Consider the following 21,114-nt stretch of genomic DNA (forward strand, 5'->3'; position numbering starts at 1 on the left):
GATAAAATTTAATCACCGACCCCCTATACAAAATAACAACGCACCGAACACGGACCCGATTGACTCTAGACTGGATACCACACAACGATTATCTGATTACCCTTCACAACGACCATCCCTTTTATGAACCGCCAATCACGCTGAACAACCACAAAACACAAACGTTAACAAACTCTGTAAAAACCACTATGTACCAAGGGAACACCCTAAGCACATCTATACCCAGGAGAACCCCCTCAGGGTTCACCGAAAAAATCTAAACCACGTTACTCGGGGAGCCCACTTCAGGGTCTCTCGGAGATGAACCAGCCTACGGCTGAAAATCTCCTAAATAAAGAAAGAAAAAAAAAAAAAAAAAAAAAATCGAAAGTTATAATGTTCGAAAATCCCTGTGCTGTCGATCGACCGGTTTTAGAGAAAAACTCAGCCACAGTTGTCGAAATTTAACTTCTTGTCTGTCAGAAGTAACCACGCTCGGATAGCAGGGTTAATCGATAGCTTTCCATCTGTCAAATTTGTACCAACAGTTAAAATAATCCACCAAATGGAACACAGCCCAAGAACTCAGGTGGGTGCAGAAAACCAAGTACATAAACAGACATAATAAATAATTCTAAACTCAAAATAAGGATTTTGTTCGGAAAAAAGAATAACTACATTCCCCATAGAATTCAATGACTATATTAAATTCCATCGACCAAGCTAGTTACACACTTTGGTCCAAAGTTCGCTGAATCCTCCGTCGGATAATGCCTTTCACGTTGGCATCCACGTTGGCGAGGGGATTGTTTGTCCTGGCAGAATACTCCACTCGTTGAACTGCACCGATTTCCGCTTGATTGGATACGATATTCGTTACCAGACAATCGTTTCTGCTTCCAACTCGCCCTATCCGGCCAATGCGATGAATGTAATCTGCAGCATACAACGGAAAATCAAAATTGATCACGTGGCCTGCCCGGGTCGTATCCAATCCCCGACTAGCGACGTCGGTCGTCGACAGGACATTCACTTCCCCTAGTTGGAACTTTTCAAACTGTCCTAGCCGAATTTTGAGCAGCATGTCACCGTTTAAATTCACACAGGGAATGCCTGCTTCATTCAGATGTATCGACACAAAATCACAGGCAGGTGTTTTGTTGCTGAATATGATCAATGGGCGATTCCGCTTTACATCCTTCTTCACCAGATCCAACAGGACTTGTGGTCGATTAGATTTCTTGATCCGCATGAATCGCTGCGTAACGTGCGACAACAGTCGGTGCAAATTTGGACTAACCACTTCTTCGATCGTTTCAACATTCACTATCCGGCCCAACAGCTCGTCCATGTTGGAGGGCATCGTCGCAGCAGCTAGAATCAGCTGCGTCCCTTGAATGTTGTCGCCGATGTCCTGTAGATGGTTTTTATGAAACGGAAATCGTTTCATCAAATGCAAAAGCTTTGCGTTGAAACTATCATCTAGAAGTGTGTCTGCCTCGTCCAAAACCACCCAACGCACAGCATCTGTTCTGTAGATCCCACTCGATATAAGCTTACTGATCGCCCCAAAGCTGGACACCAGAATGTCGATATCCTCGAAATGAGGATTCGTCATTTGCTGTCTGGTACGACCTCCCAACAGTACGCGTGACTTTATGTTCAATCCCCGAGTCAGCCCTTCAACGACTCGTCCAATCTGCTGTGCCAGCTCTCTTCCCGGGGTGAGCACCAGCACTAAAGGTGTGTTGAATTCTCTCTCGCCTCCATCAAGCTTCCTCCTTAAAATTTGCTCTATTATAGGCACTAAATATGTGTAAGTCTTACCACAACCAGTCTCCGCCGCTAACAGTGCATGACCTCCGTTCAAAACCGCTGGAATACCATCTGCCTGATACATGGTTGGATAAAGGGCACCACGCTCTCGTAAGTTCTCCACCAACTCAGCACGGATGCCGAGATTCTGGAATGATACATCACTCAAGGCGTGCGTCTCGAATGGCTGCTGAATCGGATGAATGATGAAATAATCGCCTACAGATTTCCGGTGTCGCCAACCATCGGATGCTAGAGGTACATCACCGAATTTCTTACCTCCACCGGCAAGTTGACCGTCCTCCACAAACAGATTGTGCTCGGTTCGCTTGCATGTGATTATTGGCTTCCGAGCTGTGCTCGCTGCTAGCCTCGGAACAGTAGATAAACTTGCCCGAGTGCTGAGTAACACGTTTATAGTTTTTAACATGGTCAATTTGTGGTAATTCGTGAATAATAATATTACGTACGATAACACTCCGCAGGAGAAAATGCGCGTGCCGTTTTTATTTTTTCAATAAAAGCAAGGGTTTTCGTGTTTGTTTTGTTTCTCCTTCGTCTATCCTTTGACATTGTGATAAAAGTTAGCCCTTTGTATAATGATGAGCAGAAGCACGCTCACGTAATTTCACCTAAAGCCCTACATTAAAAGTATGGACGCGACTGTAACAATAAAAGAGAAAAAAGCCCGGGAGGAGGTGGCTGCCCGCATAAACGCGAACCATAAATTGACCTTACCTAAAATGGTTAAAAATTGTTTATAATCCCTGCTAAACTTTAACTGAAATGGTTATGGAACTTTACATGAACGTTTAATGATAAAGTTTCAACCTTATGTATTATGGTTTTTTGGAACTGGACCTTACAAATAATGGGTTGTTAAGAACCATTACCGTTCCAAATTCTTGTTTTCTCCATACATTTTCGGAAAAAGAACTATATTAGAACCTTTTAACTTATGGTTTGAGAACTTTAATGGTAATGATTATGGTAGTCAGTAAAGTCCACGAATGGTTTTGTAACATCGATCAACTTTATGTGGAATATATCGCGAATTGGTTGCCTGTAATTTACTGATTACCAATTCACGATATATTCCACGTAAAGTTGAGCGATAATACAAAACCATTAATGGACCTTACTGACTACCATAATCATTACCATTAATGTTCTCAAATCATAAGTAAAAACGTTCTTATATAGTTCTCTTTCTGAAAATGTATGGAGAAAACAAGAATTTGGAATGGTAATGGTTCTTAACAACCCATTATTTGTAAGGTCCAGTTCCAAAAAACCATAATACATAAGGTTGAAATTTTATCATTAAACGTTCATGTAAAGTTCCATAACCATTTCAGTTAAAGTTTAGCAGGGATTATAAACAATTTTTAACCATTTTAGGTAAGGTCAATTTATGGTTCGCGTTTATGCGGGTGCCATATACGAATAATCGTCGCCTACCTCGCATAACTGGTTCCAAACGTATACAAGCCATAAAAAACCTACAGCGTTTGTTTACGTTTGGAACCAGTTTCATACAAGATGATCAGTAGGCTGATTTGACAGCACATCCCCCCCCAGGCAGAAGCACGCTCACGTAATTTCTCACGTCACTTTTCAAATCGACCAATGTAACAAATGTAAACAAACCGAGTTAAGCTATACAAACTGTTGCTCTTCTTTCATTGTATGTCATACAAAAACATCCATCCAAATTTACTTTCATTTATTTAAGATAATCATAGGTAAAAAATTGTCCAATGTACAGTTTGAAATGATGGGTACATGATTGTTACTTCGGTCATTCGGACTGCCCAACATGATTGGTGCTCATTTTTCAAAGGCGGGGCCAATCTAAAGTTAGGTACTATACTCTGAAATCTGTGAAAGGGAATCTAGTATCATGTAGACAAAACGTCCAATGTAACACTCATTGATTATGTCATTGAGAAAAATCGTCCAATGTAACATGTCCGATGTACAACTCTACTTGTCAAAACGTCCTATGTGGTTTTTTCTATGTTGTAGCATGAAATTCAAAGTAAAATTATGATTTTACCGTTTCTTCTGAATTTTCAACTTTATTATACACTGGCTACATTAAAAATAGTATTGCAAAATGTATTGTTTTTAAACAGTTAAATTAATAATCTGTCGCACTTCAACTTCGATTTTCTCAAAATGGTGGATATGTTACATTGGTCTATTTGAAAAGTGACGCGAGATTTCACCTAAAGCCCTACAGTAAAAGTATGGACGCGACTGTCACAATAAAAGAGAAAAAAGCACGGGGGGAGGTGGCTGTCATATACGAATAATCGTCGCCTACATCGCATAACTGGTTCCAAACGTAAACAAGCCATAAAAAACCTACAGCGTTTGTTTACGTTTGGAACCAGTTTCATACAAGAATGATCAGTAGGCTGATTTGACAGCACGTCCCCCCCAGGAAAAAAGCTGTTCCAATCTCGGTTCCAATCGAGCAAAGTGGTCCATTTTGACGGTTCGATTGGAACAACTTTTGACAGACGTCCATACTTTTACCAAAGATGAATACTAAGATGAAACTGTCGGAAGAAAAACTTTCTATTTTAGTGTCCTCTTTCACGGTCCCTTTCATCCAATGAATACCCCCCGTATTCAAGGTAATTTTGTGGTTTTGCTGCCCCTTCAGTAGAGATGAAATTTTGCGCTCATTTTTATCAAAACAATCACACCAAAATCAGAGATGTCCCATTTTTTAATTACTCGACTAACAACTAAACGATTTTTTTTGTTCGCTGTGCTGCCATTTTTCCACCAATGAGAGTGCAGCACATGTATGAAACGATCGGTGATGACCCTCTGGAGATGTTAATGCTTATATCGGCATGATATAACCGATTACAAATATTTTACTTTTCGGTTCGTTAATCGATTAATCGATTATTCGAATTAAAGTCGGCCATCCCTAGATGAATGTGAAACGTCATTTCAAATATAAGGACCGTCATAAATAATGATACAATTTGAAAGGGACCGGGGCTAATCACAAATTACGTCCCCACGGTAACTGAAACAAACACGAGTGTTCACCGGTTGCTTTTACTGTAGGGCTTTAATTTCACACTTTTGGTAAATAGGTTTAATTAAAGAGCATGAATTTAAAAAGAGGCGACATCTTATCCATTTGACAGGTCTTCTGCTCGTTTGGAATTACTTTTCCTATGACTTTGACAGACAATCGATTGTTCCAATTTTGACATGTCGTCTCTTTATAAATGCAGGCTATTTAGGTTTAATATTCCCTGAACGAAAATATTTTCAAGGTTTCTATACAGGAGGTTGATCAGTTGATTCATCACCTGGTAATAATTGTTTGATTAGCTTTTATTTCTACTACTCCCACTATTAGTACGTTCAGACTACAGAGTTATAACATGTTATAACGGTTGTCAAATAGTTGCAACACAGAAACCACCCTCAAGATAGCGCTATAACATGTTATAACTCCGTAGTCTGAACAAGGCATATTCCATCAAACTTTAACGCTGTCCAGACTGGAGAGTTATAACATGTTATAACGGTTTTCAAATAATTGCAAACAGAAACCACCATCAAGATAGCGATAACATATTATAACTCTGTAGTCTGAACTAGAAATACTCAGAGGGAGGGATAAGCGGAAGGAATGTTTTGAGCCAAATGAACTGTCAAAATATGAGCTAATCGAACATTCCCAATAATTTTTCCGAGGATTTCTTACTCTTACTAGATTAATTAATAACCTTAATGTTTCGTGTGCTTCTCAAATTCAACTAGGTTTTTGAATAAAAAACAATATTCTAACTCTATTGATTAATTGATCTTAGTTGGTTAAATAATAGCACCAAGAAATTTGCAAAATATTCCCGCATAAACGCGAACCATAAATTGACCTTACCTAAAATGGTTAAAAATTGTTTATAATCCCTACTAAACTTCAACTGAAATGGTTATGGAACTTTACATGAACGTTTAATGATAAAGTTTCAACCTTATGTATTATGGTTTTTTGGAACTGGACCTTACAAATAATGGGTTGTTAAGAACCATTACCGTTCCAAATTCTTGTTTTCTCCATACATTTTCGGAAAGAGAACTATATTAGAACCTTTTAACTTATGGTTTGAGAACTTTAATGGTAATGGTTATGGTAGTCAGTAAGGTCCACAAATGGTTTTGTAACATCGATCAATTTTATGTGGAATATATCGCGATAATTTACTGATTACCAATTCACGGTATATTCCACGTAAAGTTGAGCGATAATACAAAACCATTAATGGACTTTACTGACTACCATAACCATTACCATTAATGTTCTCAAATCATAAGTAAAAACGTTCTTATATAGTTCTCTTTCTGAAAATGTATGGAGAAAACAAGAATTTGGAATGGTAATGGTTCTTAACAACCCATTATTTGTAAGGTCCATTTCCAAAAAACCATAATACATAAGGTTGAAACTTTATCATTAAACGTTCATGTAAAGTTCCATAACCATTTCAGTTAAAGTTTAGCAGGGATTATAAACAATTTTTAACCATTTCTTGGTAAGGTCAATTTATGGTTCGCGTTTATGCGGGTTGTCATGCACTCAATCTAGTCTGAACGTACTATTAAGTACAACCAAAGATAAATACTAAGATGAAACTGTCGGGAGAAAAACTTTCTATTTTAGTGTCCTCTTTCACGGTCCCTTTCATCAAATGAATACCCCCGTATTCAAAGTAATTTTCTGGTTTTGCTGCCCCCTCGGTAGAGATGAAATTTTGCGCTCATTTTTATCAAAAGAAACACACCAAAATCAGAGGTGTCCCATTTTTTAATTACTCGATTAACAACTAATCAATTTTTTTTGTTCGCTGTACTGCCATTTTTCCACCACATGTTTGAAACGATCGGTGATGATCCTCTGGAGAAGTTAATGCTTATATCGGCATGATATAACCGATTACAAATATTTTACTTTTCGGTTCGTTAATCGATAAATCGATAATTCGAACGAAAATCGGCCATCACTAGATGAATGTGCAACGTCATTTCAAATATATGGACCGTACATAAATAATGATACAATTTGAAAGGGACCGGGGCTCATCACAAATTACTTCCACACAGTAACTGAAATAAACATGAGTGTTCACCGGTTGGTACAACCATAAATTATGTTGTATGTTCCGAGGTATGTACCAAATTTCAATAGAAGATAACATGCAATTGCGATAATTAAAATAGTGTTTTTGATCATCGTTTGTTGTTGAGATTTTCAGTTCATTGATTGTAACAAATGGATGGCAGGGTAGGGATTGTGAACACAAGATTTGGAGAGCAATGTGCTCTTGATCTCGAACTAAGCGACACTCTGATGAAAAAGACAAACATGGGGGTACACCGATGGGCAGCTAACAACTTGGGAGAACACATGATGACACTAACTACTAAATCCTCAGATCTATCCGTTCTACTGCGTAAAATATAGCTGCGAGTTCCGCAACGTATACTGAGCATGGTTTCTGCAGTTTAAAAGAGGCGCTATGAAATTGATTAAATACACCAAATCCAGTGGAAGCATTTATGGTTGACCCTTCTGTGAAAAATATTTTATCGTTACTTACATGGTGGTACTTGATTGCAAAAATTGAGGGAACAACCATCGACCGATGGTGATCTGGTATTCCATGGATTTCTTGCATCATGGTCAGATCAAAATTTACAGAGGAACTATAGAAGGCTTGAAAGCAATCACGATTGGAGATTAATGAAGAAGGGCCAACCTCCAGCGTCATGTACTCATAGTACAAACTCATGAATCTTGTTTGAGGATTTCGGTCGAGCAGCTTCTCAAAGTTTTCTATTATCAATGGGTTCATTACTTCACAACGGATAAGAAACCGGAAGGACAGTTCCGCGAAACGATCTGTCAGTGGGAGAACACCCGCGAGTACTTCGAGGCTCATCGTATGCGTGGAGTGCATACAGCCAAGCGCGATTCGGAGGCAACGGTATTGAACCCGTTGTAGCTTCAGGATGTGTGTTTTTGCCGCGGATTGAAAGCAGAAGCTACCGTACTCTAGGACCGACAAGATGGTTGTTCGATACAACCTGATCAGATCTTCCGGGTGCTCTCCCCACCAAGTTCCAGTAATTGTACGAAGAAAATTGATTCTTTGTTGGCATTTTTGTTTCACATACGCAATATGTTTTCCCCACGTGCTTTTGGAATCGAACCAGACACCTAAATACTTGAAAGATATACTTTGAGTGATTGTTCTACCCTTTAGTTGAAGCTGTAACTGTGCAGGATGATGCTTCCTAGAAAAAACAACCAACTCAGTTTTCTCCGGAGGGAATTCGATACCCAGCTTCATAGCCCAAGTAGACAAATTGTCTAAGGTATCTTGCAATGGTCCTTGCAGGCAAGGTTGCAAATACTCATTTCAGCTTAAACAATGTTTTTTCTAAATTATGAAATAATTAGATGCCATGATCAAATTTTGAATTGGTAGGATACAAGAAGAGGTTGCAAAGAATGTGTTTGACATATTAAACCTGTTTATTTCACTTCATGAGAGTCACAATCAGCGATTTTTCACAAAATCACTCACTCACTCACTCACTCATTCAGCGATAAGAAAATCGCTGATTATGACTCATAGAAAGCAAAATTTACAGGTTTTATGTTTCAAACGCATACTTTGTAACCTCTTCTTGTAAGTTACAAGTTAAACATGCCATCATACCATATTTTGGTTTTATTATTCCGAAAAACATTATTTTAGCTGAAATGAGTATTTGCAACCTTGCTTGCAGGTCCGGTGCACTTGGTCCTATAACGGACACAACGCCGTCATCTGCAAGCTGCCTTAGCGAGCAATTTTCATCAAGACAACCATCAATGTCTTTTACATAAAAATTATAAAGAAGAGGGCTTAAACATGAGCCCTGGGGGAGACCCATGTAACTAATTCGTGAAGTTGTCGAGTTTCCATGAGAAAAGCTCATATATTTCTCAGACAACAAGTTGCTCAAATAGTTGTTCATAATTGGTGAAAGCCCACTATCGTGGAGTTTATCCGAAAGGACATCGATACAAACAGAATCAAAAGCCCCCTTAATGTCCAAGAAAACTGAACCCATTTGCTGTTTTTGCGCATAGGCCAGTTGAATTTCAGTTGAAAGCAACGCAAGACAGTCGCTCGTTCCTTTGCCTCTCCGATATCCAAATTGCGTATCTGAAAGTAAACCATTCGACTCGACCCATTTGTCTAGACGAAAATGAATCATTTTCTCCAACAATTTCCGTATACAGGACAGTATCGCGATGGGACGGTACGAGTTATAATCCGATGCGGGTTTACCGGGTTTTCGAATGGCGATAACTCTTACTTGCCTCCAGTCATCCGGAACAATGTTGTGCTCCAGAAATTGATTGAATAAGTTCAACAAGCGTCTCTTCGCGACGTCTGGGAGATTTTTAAGCAAGTTGAACTTGATTCTATCCATTTCTGGAGCTGAGTTGTTACATGAGAGGAGAGCAAGTGAGAATTCCACCATAGAAAACGGGGAATCTATTTCGTTACTACCCGACGGACGATCACGAACGTTGGTTTGAACCGACACCGAATCCGGGCAAACTTTCCGCGCGAAGCTGAATATCCAACTGTCTGAGTACTCCTTGTATTCGTTGACCGGTGATGACGCGTTTCGCATTCTCCTGCCGACATTCCAGAGCGTTCTCATGGAAGTCTCGCGCGACAAACCATCGACGAACCGACGCCAGTAACCGCGTTTTTTGGCTTTAATCAAGCCTGTAGGGTACGGATGAATCCAATAATAAAATAAATAAGTCTAAATCTATTGAATTACAAATTCATCATTCGATTAATAAAAGAAAAAGGGAAAGAAGCTGTTCTATATCACTGAGAATATTCTCTCCTCTGATAGATTGCCAGTACGGTTCTATAACACTGGGAAGTTGCTCTCCTCTGATTGGTTGGAAGTACAGATCGTTTAGGTATGTAAGCGATATTCGTTGCTCGAGTCAATCATGGTCACCCATAGATCAAATCAGTCGATTGTTTGCACTTCACTCATTCAGTCCAGTTGATGTACATTTATGGTTCCAACTGAGGCTCGAATAGTGTAGTAGTCAAGCAGTTTAGTCCGGTTTTGGCTCGCTCAGTCGAGTTGTTCGAGTTGCGCGTTTGTTCGTATCGTAGTGCCGGTTTCATCGTGTGATGGGAAGGCAGCGCTCCCGGAGCAAGCTCCGTGAGAAAGCGGAGAATAGTGGTGAAGGTAGCTCGTGCGTACCTATCACAAATAGGTACGCTACTCTTCCCACCGATGTTGGGAATGCCCTACCAGCGGAAGTGAAGCGGACGAAGAAAAGGAAGAAGAATCAGGGCCAGTCCGATGGTGCGAGTGGCCGTGACACCATGACGAACGTCAGCGACATCGGTGAATTCGGCGTTACCGTCGAGCATGAAAATTCTGCCGTCCCGAGTACGGCAAAAGTCAAGCTTCCTCCACTGGTGGTGATGAAAGTGCCACTCAACACGCTCATTAGCAATCTCACATCGCTGGGCGTTGCAGCTGAATTCAAGCTGAGCAGGATCGGCACCAAGGTGATGCTGCGTACCAAAGCGGAGTACGAAGCAACCGTGAAGTACCTCAAGGATTCCAGGGCGGAATACTTCACACATGACATCCCCGGTGAGAAGCCCTTCAAGGTAGTCATCAGGGGCTTACCGAACTTCAACCCCAAGTCGATCGAAGAAGAACTTAAGGACCGTTACAAGCTAGCCCCAATCGCAGTCTTCCGGATGACGAGGAGAGACGAAAACGTGAAAACGTACCCGGATTGCCTTTTCCTGGTTCATTTCCAGAAGGGAACGGTGACGCTCAATGCGTTGAAGGCCATCCGCTCCATCAACTTCATCATTGTTCAATGGGAGCCATACCGTGGCGGCCGTCACGACGTCACCCAGTGTCAGCGTTGCCTGAATTTCGGGCATGGCACCCGAAACTGCTACATCAATCCGCGCTGTGGCAAATGCGCCCAAAATCATGTTTCCTCCGAGTGCGTTGTCGACGAGTCGGAAACATGCAAATGCGCCAACTGTGGTGGAGCTCATCAAGGGTCCGACAAACAGTGTCCTAAACGCGAGGATTTCAAGCGGATCCGAAAGCAAGCGTGCACAAGAAGCCAACCAGGACGGAAGAAGGAAAACACTCCGGCATTCAGGGTGGAGGACTTCCCGCCTCTTCGTGGTACGCAACACGGTCAAGCAAATCCACGGGTACAATCCGGCCCCCGTGAAGAAACGTCTGGTGCCTCAGCTGGACAAAGCTCTCCATCCCCCCCTGGATTCTGGAGACAACCAGAAGCACAAAACGCCAATCCCGATCTCTTCTCTGCGGATGAGCTGATGAAGATTTTCGTCGACATGACCAGCGCTCTTCGTCAGTGCCGCAACAAACCCGAACAGATCCAAGTGCTCGGTAATACCCCGTTCACATTACAGCCTATATCACGTAATATAGGCTGTCTTGCAATGAGCACTCATACATAGGATTTCCAGTGAAAACTAGATGTATTAGTGCTCATTGCAAGACAGCGTATATCACGTGATATACGCTGTAATGTGAACGGGGTATAAGTTTATCATTCGGTATGGCGTCTAAACCGTTAACTATAGTCACGTGGAACGCTTGCTCTGTACGAGCCAAAAAGTTCGAGCTTGCTGACTTCCTCCGCAAGCATAGTATCGACGTGGGCCTCCTATCAGAGACCCATCTAAAGTCCGGCGACAGCTTCTGGTTGCCTGACCACAACATTATTCGGCTTGATCGCACCAGCTCCAGGGGGGGGTGGTGTTGCGGTCGTCGTCAAGAAAGGAATAAAATACCACACTCTGTCTCATATCCGCACCTCTATCATCGAGGCCCTTGGTGTGGAGGTGGAGTCGTCGACTGGATACGTCCAGTTCATCGCCGTCTACTGCCCTCGACAGTGTGCCGCCAGCAGTGGACTAGCGGCTAAATTCAAAAAAAACCTGTCCACCATCACCCGTACCGGTTCCCGCTTCGTAGTTGGAGGAGATCTGAATGCTCGCCATGAGGCCTGGCGGAACTACCAGCAGAACCAGAACGGTCGTCTGCTGTTCGACCACTCACAGCATGGGCTGTACTCCGTTTGGTTTTCGGATGAGCCAACATTTATCTCACCGGCTGGCAACTCATCGACGCTAGACCTGTTCCTGACAAATATCGGCTTGTCCAAGCCGGTAGCATTGAACGAACTCAGCTCCGACCACCAACCGGTGGTGGCTGAACTGGGCTGCAACGTGGCTCCTGCTTCAAGCCTGCGCAAGGACTACCATCGCGTAAACTGGGCCCAGTTTGGACGCGTGGTAGACAGGCACATCATCGACAACCCGTCGCTTGACACCGTAGAGGACATCGACCGAGCGTTGGAGGGACTCCACCAAGCCATAACCGTGGCTGACGAGGCGTGCGTCCGACGAGTTCCTGTGAGGGGTAAGTTTATTGCCATTGATTCCCACACCCAATTACTGATTCGCTTGAGAAATGTGCGTAGACGCCAGTTCCAGAGAACCGGAGATCTAGCGAGGAGACGTGAAATGGCCGATCTGAACAAGGAGATTGCTTCCAGAATGGTCTCACTCCAGAAAGAAAGTTTCGGGCGGCTTGTCCAGAATCTGGACGACCGCTCCAGACCATTCTGGAAGGTAGCTTAGGTCCTAAAGACGCACCCCAAACCCATTCCTCCACTCAAAGATGAAAATGATGACGATCGGCTCATAATCACCCCTCAGGAGAAAGCAAATGCGATTGGTGAGCATATTGCCAAATCGCATTTGCTTGGCTTCAACATCCAAAGTCCGCTCGAAGTTCAGGTTGAGCAATGCGTACTCAACCTTGATTCCTCCCCTTGTGCCATCCCTCCGGAGGATATAATCCCGAATAGAAATTTACATTAGCCCAACGTTTGATTTTGATGTCTACATCAGCATCGAAATCAAATGTATGCCTGATGTCAAACATTAGGAAACATTATGATTTAGTTGTATTTAAGCAACGTAACATGGTGTATACATCAGAAATTTTGGAACAAAATTTTGCCATTCTAATGTCGGTCTGACGTCAAAAATTACAATCTATTGACATTAGAACCAAACGTTTTAAGGGTGTTTTCAGATGTACAAAACGTTAGAACTAAACGTTGTTCGGATGTTTTTAAATGTAAACGTTTTCTGATGTTTTCTAATGTAGATGTTTCCTGATGTTAGAAACAAACGTTTTTGGATGTTTTCAGATGTAAAAAACGTTAGAACTAAACGTTTTTCGGATGTTTTTATATGTAAACGTTTTCTGATGTTTTCTAATGTAGAGGTTTCCTGATGTTAGAATCAAACGTTTTTCGGTTGTTTTCGGATGCAAAAAACGTTAGAACTAAACGTTGTTCGGATGTTTTTATATGTAAATGTATTCTGATGTTTTCTAACGTAGATGCCTCCCGATGCTGGAACCAAACTTTTTTTGGATGTTTTCGGATGTACACAACGTTAGAACTAAACGTTGTTCGGATGTTTTCAATTGTACTTCGTGTTTGATGTTCTCTGATGTTTTCAGATGTACAAAACGTTTAAAGTAAACGTTGTTTGAATGTTTTCAAATGTAGATGTTTACTAATGTTTTTAGATATACAAAACACTAGAATCTTACTTTTCAAATGCTTTCAATTATATTTACAACACATTAGAATTAGAAACATGATCGTGTAAACACTACACACGATTGTTGTTAGATTACATCATAAAAATGCGTACATAACAGTCAATGCTGAAGCTCCCGTTTCCCACCAGTCAGTTAACTGACCTTAGCTAACCTAATATCATTGCGGCAACTCTCTATGCGGCAGGGGAACTATGCCATTAGCGCGCTAAGAGTTGTTAGACCACTGACATAGGCGCCAATTTGTAGGTGACGAGGCACTTGGTGACATTACAGCGAGCTTGACGATTTTTGCAGCATTTTTTTTTAGCAAACTACCAGTTAAGGTGTGTAGTGTTTGCAAGATCTTGTTTCTAGCTCTAATGCTTTGTACAATTGAAAGTATTGAAAAAGTTAATTCTCATGTTTTGCACAACCGAAACCATCAGAAAACATAAAATTGTACAAAAAAAAGTCATCCATTCTGGTAGACTATCTCTTTTTTTTTTTTTTTTTTTTTTTTAACTCTTTATTTGTTCCAAATTCAAAATAAATAACATTTCATTTTAACCTAGGTGCTCCAGTTACTACAGTAACGTACCAGCCTTAATTGTTATGATATATATCTAAGTGTTTTTACATTGTTCATGTCTTGGCAATTCAGTATTTTAAACAGGTTTTTTAACCTGCATGTCAGTATAACAATTGATATCTTAAAACTAAAAACTAAAACTAATCTTATCTAAGTATAAAGGGAATTAATCGTTGCAATTGAGGATTGCAACGACTTTTGCCTGAAATTATTAATATTTGTGCTAAAGTCTCAACATCCGAAATTCTATGTACTTCGGTTGTACTGTACCAGGGAGGCAACTTCAAAATCATTTTCAGAATTTTGTTCTGAATCCTTTGAAGTGCTTTTTTCCTGGTAGTGCAGCAACTAGACCATATTGGCACAGCGTAAAGCATGGCCGGTCTAAAAACTTGTTTAAATATTAGAAGTTTATTCGTCAGGCAAAGTTTGGATTTCCTGTTTATAAGAGGATACAAACATTTAATATATTTGTTACATTTGGCTTGAATGCCCTCAATGTGATCTTTAAAAGTTAATTTTTGGTCAAGTATTAATCCAAGATATTTCACTTGGTTTGACCAGGAAATTGGAACTCCGTTCATAGTGACTATGTGACTACTACTAGGTTTCAAAAACGAAGCTCTAGGCTTATGTGGAAATATTATAAGTTGAGTTTTGGAAGCGTTGGGAGAAATCTTCCATTTTTGTAAATAAGAAGAGAAAATATCTAAACTTTTCTGCAATCTGCTGCAAATAACACGAAGACTTCTTCCTTTAGCGGAAATGCCTGTGTCATCAGCGAACAAAGATTTGTGGCAACCCTGAGGCAAATCAGGGAGGTCCGAAATGAAAATGTTATACAATATAGGCCCAAGAATGCTACCCTGAGGAACTCCTGCTCTAACAGGTATTCGATTAGATTTGGAATTTTGATAATTTACCTGCAGAGTTCTGTCAGTTAAATAATTTTGAACTAATTTCATAATGTAAAGTGGAAAATTAAACTTTTTCAATTTAGCAATCAAACCTTCATGCCAAACACTGTCGAATGCTTTTTCTATGTCTAGAAGAGCAACTCCTGTTGAGTGGCCTTCAGATTTGTTTGAACGAATTAAATTGGTAACTCTCAAGAGTTGATGAGTAGTTGAATGCCCATGGCGAAATCCAAACTGCTCATCTGCAAAAATTGAGTTCGTATTGATGTGAAGCATCATTCTATTCAAAATTATTTTTTTTTTTTTTTTTTTCAAAAAGTTTACTTATTGAAGAAAGCAAACTTATTGGACGGTAGCTAGAAGCTTCAGCTGGATTTTTATCCGGCTTCAAAATTGGAACAACTTTTGCATTTTTCCATTTATCAGGAAAGTATGCCAAATGGAAACATCTGTTAAATAATTTTACCAGGAAAGACAAGGTACTCTCTGGGAGTTTTTTGATGAGGATATAGAAAATTCCATCATCACCTGGAGCTTTCATATTTTGAAATTTTTTAGTTATAGACCTTACTTCGTCCAAATCAGTCCCCCAGGAATCATCAAAAATATTTTCCCGAGAGAAAATATTCCGAAAATCCCGAGCAACCTGATTCTCAATAGGACTAGTAAGACCCAAACTGAAATTATGGGAACTCTCGAATTGCTTAGCAAGTTTCTGAGCTTTTTCCAAATTTGTGATCAAAATTTTACCACCTTCTTTAAGCGCTGGAATTGGCTTTTGAGGTTTTTTCAAAATTTTTGTGAGTTTCCAAAAGGGTTTGGAACTCGGGTCTAATTTAGAAACATTATTTTCAAAAGTTTTGTTCCTCAGGGCAGAGAATCGCTTTTTAATTTGTTTTTGCAAATCCCGCCAGATAACTTTCATGGCAGGATCGCGTGTTCTTTGAAATTGTCTCCTACGGACATTTTTAAGACGGATCAAGAGCTGAAGATCATCGTCTATTATAATTGAATCGAATTTAACCTCGCATTTTGGTACTGAGGCAGCTCTTGCTTCAACTATAGAAGTAGTCAGAGATTCAAGAGCATAATTAATTTCATCTTTGGTTTGCAAAGGAATGTTTGGATCGAAGTTATATTCCATAAATGTTCGATATTGCTCCCAATCAGCCCTATGGTAATTGAAAGTAAAGCTGTTGGGATTGTAAATTATTTCTTGGGATATTTCAAAAGTTACTGGAAGGTGATCAGAACCGAAGTCAGCATGGGTAACCAATTGGCTACAAAGATGACATGAATCAGTTAAGACCAAATCAATAGTTGAGGGATTTCTTGCAGAAGAGAAGCATGTTGGGCTGTTTGGATATTGAATAGTGTAATAACCTGCAGAACAATCATCAAACAGAATATTACCATTGGAATTGCTTTGAGCATTATTCCATGAGCGGTGTTTTGCATTAAAATCACCAATAATGAAGAATTTAGACCTATGACGGGTAAGTTTCTGGAGGTCACCCTTGAGAAAATTCTTTTTCTGGCCTACGCATTGGAATGGCAAATAGGCAGCTATAAACGTAAGTTGTCCAAATTTTGTTTCAACAGAAACTCCCAAAGTTTCAAAAACTTTGGTTTCAAATGAAGAAAGAATTTTATGTTTTATTCGTCTATGAACAATGATGGCAACGCCACCACAGGGTCCATCAAGACGATCATTTCTATAAATCAAGTAATTTGCGTCCTTCTTATCCTTATGGTCAGGTTTAAGGAACGTTTCAGTTATAACGGCAATATGCACGTTATGAACTCTCAAAAAATTAAATAGTTCGTCTTCATTATCTTTAAGAGATCGAGCATTCCAATTTAAAATGTTTAATGCTTTAAAATCCATTACTGAATTTTAAAGTCATGACAATATTATTAGCAAATTTTACTCCAGTTTGAATAGCATCAAACATGGAGTTAGATTTAAGCATATCAGAAATCATGTCAATTAATGAATTCTGTAAAAATTCCATTTTGGGGGCAGTAATGCTTCCTAAGTCAAAATTGTCAAAATTTCCGTTAGAACGTTGGTTAGTATTTTGATTTCTACCCGCTGCAATAGCAGCATAGGTAGCTCCATTAGCTCGCTGAACATTGTTAGCAGCGAGGGGAGTAGGTACAGATGAAACATTTGAAGCAGGGGTGATATTTGTACCTACGGGTACGAATGTAGAATTTGTTCCTCGCTGACCGTTGTTAACAGCAGAGGAATTTGTACCTGGTCGGAAACGTGGAGCGTTTCCTACCTGTCGGTTAGAACGAGATTGTAGGATCGCTTTGCGAGTCTTACATTCCCAAAAATTGGATTTGTGGTTTTCACCACAATTTGAACATTTAAATTTCTTAGGATCTTCCTTCACAGGACAGTCGACCTTTGCGTGAGAGGAATCACCACAATTCATGCATTTAGCTGGCATGTAGCAATTTTTAGTTCCGTGACCCCATCCCTGGCACTTACGGCACTGAGTGAGGTTTTGGAAATTTCCTCCAGTCTTCCTGAAGTGTTCCCACTTCACTCGGACATGGTGCATAAGGCTAGCTTTTTTTAAGGCCTTAAGGTTGTTTAGTTCACTAGACTTGAAGTGAACTAAATAAAAATCATTAGAAATCCCGTTGCGCGAATCGCCAGGACGGGATTTCATTTTCATTTTGATTACTTGGAGTGGCACAACTCCAAGTAATTTTACCAGTTCATCTTTGATCTGATCCAGGGATTCACCACTGGGCAGTCCTTTCATGACAACCTTGAACACACGTTCAGTTTTGGTGTCGTAAGTAAAAAATTTGTGCTTCTTCTCAGTAAGATACTTGAGAAGACATTTAAATCCGTCCAAGGTTTCAGCCAATACACGGCATTCACCCCGACGTCCAATTTGTAGTGAAAACTTAACTTTCACGAAATTCAAAAGTTCCATGCGAAGAGCATGGAAATCGGTAGTGGTTATCACAATAGGGGGAATCTTTTCCTTCTTGGCATTAAGCCGGGAAAGTTTACTAGAATTTTTCTTGGATGATGGATCATTCTCATCATCCGTGAGCAAATCAAATTGATTACTCAAATTAATTTCTTCAGAAGGGGGGTCAAGAGTTTGCCCCTTTCTTTTGCGTTTAGGCGCCATGGCGGCAGTAATTTTTTTATCCAAATCGACTTCCAAGCAGATTACTATAAGAATCTGAAGGATCGAAGAGGAATTTTCCAAATCGATATCCAAGAAGGATTACCTCGGGTAGGGTCCAAACAAGGATCGAAGAGGAATAAGAGGAGTTGAACAAGGTAGAAAATTTTTACAGGTTGAGCACTGAAAAGTGCGATTATGCGATTATCCAAATCGACTTCCAAGCAGATTACTATAAGAAACTGAAGGATCGAAGAGGAATTTTCCAAATCGATATCCAAGAAGGATTACCTCGGGTAGGGTCCAAACAAGGATCGAAGAGGAATAAGAGGAGTTGAACAAGGTAGAAAATTTGTACAGGTTGAGCACTGAAAAGTGCTGTTTAAATTTGTTGTAGCTTTAGGTAGTAGTAACACTTCCTTAAGCAAAAAGCAAATAGATCCGCACGGCAAGAGAGCACGATGCGGACTCGAAAAACATATTCAAATGGAATATCGTAAGAACTATGTTCGCTTTGATGCAATATAAAAATCCATAGTGCATGCTTTGGCCTTCATGCATGGTATCCGGTGTCAATCGAGTGGGACCTTGATTGCGGCCATTCGTGGCTTCTATCAATCTTGTTCTTAAGTAAAGTTGGGATTTGAGGGATATGATAAATTTTAAACTCGGTGTTATTTTCAAAGAATTCACGCATGGGTTAATTTTATAAACCCATACTTGGACCACTAACAATCCTTGATGTGACAATTAAAAACAAATTTAGTCCGGGAGTTACGTCCATTACGTAAAGTCCCATGTACTCAATTAATTGTTGTTGTTATTGACATCATCCACATACAGAGGGCCAGTCGCTTTCAAATGTATGGGAATGGTATGAAACTATTGGGAAATGCCTGAAAACTTTCTGTTTTTATTCATTGTCGTATTTATGAGCAGTTTAAGAAGCAAAATAATTGCACGAGTACATTAGTATGGGGATAAGGAAAAAAACTAGTTAATTTCTGTGAAAGCATGTTTAGTCGCAAATCGTGGATTTTCTGATATTCTCCATACTGTGAAAATGATTTTCCTACCAATGAAGGAGCGACATCTCTCGGATGTTCAGTATAGCTACTACTCAAATCATATAAATAATTTTAAGTACTCGCAACAAAGCGCTTAGACACGGAAGGAATGAATATTGTTCAAAAAAATTAAAAAAGGAAACAGGACTCGAATCATGAACGTTGAGATTATTAGGCCTGTGTCTTCACCACTCGTCTGTCAATAATTGGGAAATCGACCAGTCTTATGGAAAATAAGAAGCGTTTTTTTTCACGAAATGTGTTAAATTTTACACATTAATGTGTTCACAACCAACAATAAACATTGGCTGGAAATGCACTACTGTTAAGAATTAAAAAGATTTTCAAAGTTCAGTTCAGTTCAGCTTCGCCTTCGGTAGTTCCTTAGCTGTTAAATGTTCAGCAGTACCGTGGATCAGCGGCAATCTTCTGACCGTTCTTAATTTGTACGCTTTTTACTTCTAACCTCGCTGTCATCCAGCGCATGGAATAGAGTAAAGGCCCAAACGCAATGTGTGCGGAAGTGGTTCGAGTTCGGCAAGTTTGACACTTTTCTCAAATGACATCAAGATGCCTAACCGGAGTCGATTTGGTTCTAAATAGTTTTCAATCCGACAAAAGTAGACTTACTCAGATCGGGCTTTTCCGCTTTTCGCGCTGCCGTTACGCTTCCGCTGTAATTGTGCTTGAGCCTTAAAACAGAATTAAACGAAACGAAATACAGGGTGCGTGACGAATTTTTGCAGTAAATGGCATATTTGAGAACAAATACACCAGTTAGTTATTCTAGCAATGAATTTTGTGCGATTTATTTTCTTTCGCAACATATGGAAGTTGTAAGTAAATTTATTCAAAAAAATTGCCTTCCCTTTCGACGACTGTAGTTAGACGCTTCCGGAAACTGCAGTATGCACGTTTTAAAATGTTTCGATCCATAGATGTCATCACTGCCTTGATTTTAGCTTTTAGCGACTTAAGTGTGGTGTGAGGGGTTCTATTGGTATCCCGTTGGACGACGCCCTATACAAAATAATCCAACGGATTGATATCGGGACTGCTTGGGGGCCAAATTTCTTCCTCCCAAATTTACGAAATATTTTCCGTAAGCCATTTCTGTGCTTTATTAGCAGTATGAGCAGGTGCTCTGTCTTATCACTTTCCCAAGCCTTTTTTAATATTATACACTGTTCTTTCAGACACATTTACCGACCGAATTATTTCTTTCATGCATACTCCGGCGCGCAACAAAGCGACAACGGCTGACAGATTGCTCTCTTGTTTCGACATCTTTACGTTTACTCAACATTGTTTGTTTAAATCTTACACCTAACAGTATAAGCTATCCAGTGCTGCCAAATATATCTAAATCATGATGCACAAGCATGAGAAATTACTATTTGAAATTTACTGCAAAAATTCGTCACGCACCCTGTAGAACGCAGAATGAAAACAAAACCACAAATAAGGCTAAATACCAGAAACTCAGATTTCTAATGGTCATTGGTCCACAGTCCAGTCCACAACACTCAACTTTATGGTTTTTGTTTTGACCTATGATGATTTTGACGTATGATAGAGGAAGCTAGTAACTAGAGAAATATGTAAAAAGGCCTATTTACCAAATGTGAACAATGACTTAAAACGTTGGTTTCTCGTGAATAAAGACTCAATCTGGCAAACCGACACCAACATCTGACAGATAATTTTCTCTATCAGATGATATATGTAGTTAGTATGCTGGCGCCGGTGGTGTAGTGGTAAACGTGACTGCTTTCTAACACCCCGATGGGTCTGGGTTCAATCCCAGCCGAGGTCGGTGGGAGTTT

At 40.0% G+C, this 21,114-nt stretch overlaps 1 protein-coding gene across 1 annotated transcript; it reads right to left on the reverse strand.

The window, feature by feature from the left end:
* Positions 1-706: 706 nt before the first annotated feature.
* On the reverse strand, positions 707-2,288 carry Dbp21E2 (putative ATP-dependent RNA helicase Dbp21E2). Its single transcript, XM_065222953.1, has one exon. It carries the CDS (start codon positions 2,222-2,224, stop codon positions 707-709), a length of 1,518 nt encoding a protein of 505 aa, XP_065079025.1. The 5' UTR covers positions 2,225-2,288.
* Positions 2,289-21,114: the final 18,826 nt, after the last annotated feature.

This window comes from Ochlerotatus camptorhynchus, unplaced genomic scaffold (genome assembly GCF_037179485.1).
Source record: "Ochlerotatus camptorhynchus isolate MF236.1 unplaced genomic scaffold, CSIRO-AGI_Acam_v1.1 ptg000182l, whole genome shotgun sequence".
In the NCBI taxonomy this organism is placed as follows: Eukaryota; Metazoa; Arthropoda; class Insecta; order Diptera; family Culicidae; genus Ochlerotatus; species Ochlerotatus camptorhynchus.